We start from the raw sequence: 4,471 nt of genomic DNA, 5'->3' as shown, positions 1-4,471 counted from the left end.
ACAGCCTTTGGTGTTTTGCCATGTGTATGGTGTGCCCACACTTTGCAGGTGTTGCTTTCACTAAAGCCTCTATACTCTTTGTACTTCTGGTTGTGATTGAGGAGGGGTTTTCACCACACCCACCCCCCCCCCCCCCCCCCCCCCCCCCCCCCCTCCCGCCCCCCCCCCCTCCCCGCCGCTCCCCAAAACTCACACATACCATTATCAATTGGTGCTAGTAAATGCCTAACACATGTTGTGGCTTTCCACCCTAGTTGGCCCAAGAGATGCCAATACATTTTTATCCACAGCACCATTCAGGAAGGTTTTTGGAGGCAAGTGAGAGCATGCAGCAGGCTTCTTCCTCACGCGAGTTCTCTCTCTCTCCCGCGCGCGCGCTCTCGCGGTGTGTGTGTGTGTGTGTGTGATATGTGTCTGTCTCCTTGTGTTTTCTCTTTAGCTGACCCTTGTGGATATGTCCTGCAGTTAGATCTTTGAAAAGGAAGCTTTTTGTTTTACTGTGACGCACATTCAAATGGCAGCTGCTGCGTTGGGTCAGTCGGCAGCATTTGGTAGCAATGCTCTGCACATGGAGCATGCCTCCCCTGCTCACTTCCAATGGAAGGGAGCTTCGAGGCCTGGTCCCATCCCCAAAAAAAACCCTAGATGGGGTCTTCAGATAAAAGCCACCATTGGCAGCAGGCCCACAGAGCACAATTCACCAGATCTGCTCACTCATGGAGACTCTCCTTCCGCTCCGGCTTCTGGGAAAAAGAAGACAACTGATAGCATCCGTGATGAGGCCCGCCGCCATGGTTTGTCTGAGCCGCCGACTACCTTCTCTGCGAAGTATGTCCCTTTCAGCCCGTATGACCCTACTGATGAGGAGTATTCGCTGGACGAGGTCATTTACAGAAGCAAAAACGGTCTGCTTCTGGATGTTGAGCATGATATGGAGGCCCTTAGGAAATATGATGGGAAGTACTGGAAAGCTCTGTTTGATTCCCGTGTTGGTAAAACCACTTGGCCTTTTGGATCAGGGGTTTGGAGTAAGAAAGAGTGGGTACTTCCTGAGATTGACAATGACGATATTGTGAGTGCTTTTGAAGGGAACTCAAATTTGTTCTGGGCAGAGCGTTATGGCAAGGAGATGCTGAACATGAATGATTTATGGGTGAAGCATTGCGGTATCAGTCACACAGGGAGCTTTAAGGATCTTGGCATGACAGTCTTGGTCAGTCAAGTGAACAGGTTAAGGAAAATGAATAAGCCTCTCATTGGTGTCGGCTGTGCATCAACTGGTGATACATCTGCAGCACTTTCAGCTTATTGTGCTGCAGCTGGCATTCCTGCTATTGTGTTTTTGCCAGCAAACAAAATTTCAATCGCCCAGCTGGTGCAACCGATTGCCAATGGGGCAGTTGTGTTGAGCCTGGACACTGATTTTGATGGGTGCATGCGTCTTATTCGAGAAGTTACAGAAGCAATGCCCATATACTTGGCAAATTCTTTGAACAGCCTTCGCTTGGAAGGCCAGAAAACTGCAGCCATAGAGATTTGTCAGCAGTTTGATTGGGAGGTTCCTGACTGGGTTATTGTACCTGGAGGCAATCTTGGGAATATCTATGCTTTCTATAAGGGGTTTGTTATGTGCAAAGAACTTGGCTTGACTAGTCGGGTTCCCAGGCTGGTCTGTGCACAAGCTGCCAATGCCAATCCCCTGTATCTGTATTATAAGGTGGGGTGGAAGAATTATGCACCTGTGAAGGCCAGCCCCACTTTTGCATCTGCTATTCAAATTGGTGATCCAGTTTCCATTGATCGTGCAGTTTATGCTCTTCGAAATTCTGATGGGATTGTAGAAGAGGCTACAGAAGAAGAACTAATGGATGCCACTGCATTGGCTGATATGACTGGGATGTTTACTTGCCCACACACTGGTGTGGCACTGTCTGCCTTGATGAAGTTGCGAGAGAAGAATGTGATTGGCCCAACTGATCGTACTGTTGTTGTGAGTACAGCTCATGGGCTGAAGTTCACTCAGTCCAAGATTGCTTATCACTCAAAGGAGATACCAGAGTTGCAGTCAAAGTATGCTAACCCACCAACTGAGATAAAAGCTGATTTAGGGTCTGTCATGGATGTGCTGAGGAAGAAATTGTCATTGGCATGATAACCATGAAATAGGCCAAGTCCGGCACAGGCACATATCTGAGGTTCAGACTGACCCAGAGTGTCAGTATCTTTGAGGTCACTGGCACATTTCATTTTGACAGGTGTAATGTGCAACCACAGGGTTTATGTGGTGAATTGCACCTTCCATTTTGACAACCGGCATGTTTGTGTTTGGTTTTATCTTTATGGTACAAAAAAATTGAGGTTTATGGGCTGGAACTTTGCGGATCTCTGACCTTGTGTACTAGTACAGTAAAAATAATAGGCACTTGTATTTTATTGAGATGAAATATTGGACATGATCTCTAGGCGGCATGCCTTGTTAGGGATATGGGAGTTTTAATAAGGTCAGGTTGATAATTAAGATATCCATAAGTTTGTTTTGCGTCTCCTGTTTTAAGCTTTGTAGTTTGTTTACCGTCTTTTACCACTTCCTGGCCTTCTGAGGCAGCTAGTTAGTGTATCTCTGATGTTTTGAGCTTTATTGGTCTGAGTTTCCAAGTTAGCTATGGAGCTTACAGGATAATCATGAAATGGGCCAAGTGTGGCACAGGCACATTTCTGAGGAGCAAACTGGCATAAAGTGCTAATGTCTTTGAGGTCACTGGCACATTTCATCTTGACAGGTCACAATGTGCAACCACGGTAGACACTGTTTTTGTGGTAAATTGCACCTTTCATTTTGACGAGTGGCTTTATGTTACCCAAAAATTGAGCTTTATGGGCTGGAATTTCACGGATCTCTGATTTTATTTACTGGTACAGTAAAATAGTAGGCACTTGCATTTTATCAAGAATGAAATACTGGACATCATCTCCTGATGGCATTCCTTGTCAGGGATGTAGAATTGTAGTAAGGTCATGTTGATCATGAAGAGGTACGCATAAGTTTGTTCTCATGGCCCCTGTATTAAGTTTCAGTACTTTGTTTACTGTCTTTTACCGATTCTTGGCCTTCTGATCTCTGGCATTCTGAGCTTTACAGGTCTGAGTTCCAGGTATAGGCATGGAGCTAACAGGATATTGTAGCGTGCTGTTAACGTAAAGAGCATTGGCCATGAAGCTGACATCTCCACTGACCAGCTGTTAGATGCTTTGAGCACTATAGGTATGGAGCTTACATGACAGGGCAATACTGTAAAAAGTGAGGAAGCCTGTCATTGTATTTCTGACCTTTAGAGCTTAATTGGTCTGAGTTCCAAGTGTAAGTATTTACAGGACAGGTAACTTGATGTAAATCTAAAGAGCATCAACTCTGAAGCTTAAGTCTCCACAGAAGGGCTAGACACTTTGAGCACCGTAGGTATGAAGCTTACAGGACAGGGCAATACTGTAAACCTTAACAGCAGCTTTGAACGCTACAGGTATGGAGCTTTGCAGGACAGGACAACAATGTACACCTTAAGAGCATCAAGTACGAGCTTATTTCAGTCTTTTTAGAATATCCAAGGAGTTGTAGCAAAACAAAATCCTGGTAAATAATTATTTAGTCTTTGTCTGTTTATATTTAGATGAGAACAATGGAAGATGAAAGAGTGACTCTGACTATTGCAACCTTTTTCTTGTTGGGCAACCCTTTTTTCCAAATTATTGGTTACTGTAATGGAAGCAATCTAGCCTCGCTAACTGTACAACACCAAGATTGCAGATTTACAGTTGTACAACTATCAAGATGTGAAGAAAGGACTTTCAACATAGTTTTCACACAAGTTTGGTCCTATATTTGTAGTTTACAGCTAGCAGTCTGTTTATTGTTTGCAAAAAAGGATGGTAGGTTGTCTGGCTTACCTGTATCCTCTTTTTCCCCTTGTGTATGGATGCATTCAAAGTCTTTTGGTGCATTACCTGATGCCTAGTTTAGTGCTTCACTTTAGTTGGGATGTGGTAGGGTTTGATATCTTCTGATTGTGTGTGTGCTTAGGATGTTGAAATATTAGAGACTACAGCACCTAACAAAAACAATTTTCTGACATGCATTGATTGGGAAGTCCTATATATAACCCTAAAGATAACTTCTTAAAGCAACTCTCACTATTTGTTAGCTTGCAAGCTGGAGAAGAAGGCAAGCAAGGTGTAGTGAAGGCAAGTGAGGCGCAGCAGACGAAGAAGGCAAGTGATCATGCACAACAAACAAGAGGTGAAGTGGCGAGAGGAGCTGTTGCTGTAGACCAAGGTGGAGATAAGTGAGCATGAGGTCAACCAGTAAGAGAAGTCACTCTGGGTGTTCAATAGTAGCCCCACAAGGTAGTTCATGCGGTCGAAGAGTGAGGCGTAATCAAAAACTTATTAGTAAATATTAATTTATATTATTGAAGTA

At 44.3% G+C, this 4,471-nt stretch overlaps 1 protein-coding gene across 1 annotated transcript; it reads left to right on the top strand.

The window, feature by feature from the left end:
- The first annotated feature begins 229 nt into the window (after positions 1-229).
- On the top strand, positions 230-2,361 carry LOC148034391 (threonine synthase, chloroplastic-like). The gene is made up of 2 exons (XM_087679338.1): positions 230-385; positions 466-2,361. Exon 2 carries the CDS (start codon positions 515-517, stop codon positions 2,150-2,152), a length of 1,638 nt encoding a protein of 545 aa, XP_087535464.1. The 5' UTR covers positions 230-385; positions 466-514; the 3' UTR covers positions 2,153-2,361.
- The last annotated feature ends 2,110 nt before the right edge of the window (positions 2,362-4,471 follow it).

The sequence above is a fragment of the Lygodium microphyllum genome, chromosome 6, assembly GCF_053477565.2.
Source record: "Lygodium microphyllum isolate KBCC chromosome 6, Lygodium_microphyllum_v1.1.10, whole genome shotgun sequence".
Classification (NCBI taxonomy): Eukaryota; Viridiplantae; Streptophyta; class Polypodiopsida; order Schizaeales; family Lygodiaceae; genus Lygodium; species Lygodium microphyllum.
Note: the sequence above shows the minus strand (reverse complement) of the source record. Positions and strands in the feature narration are given on the sequence as shown.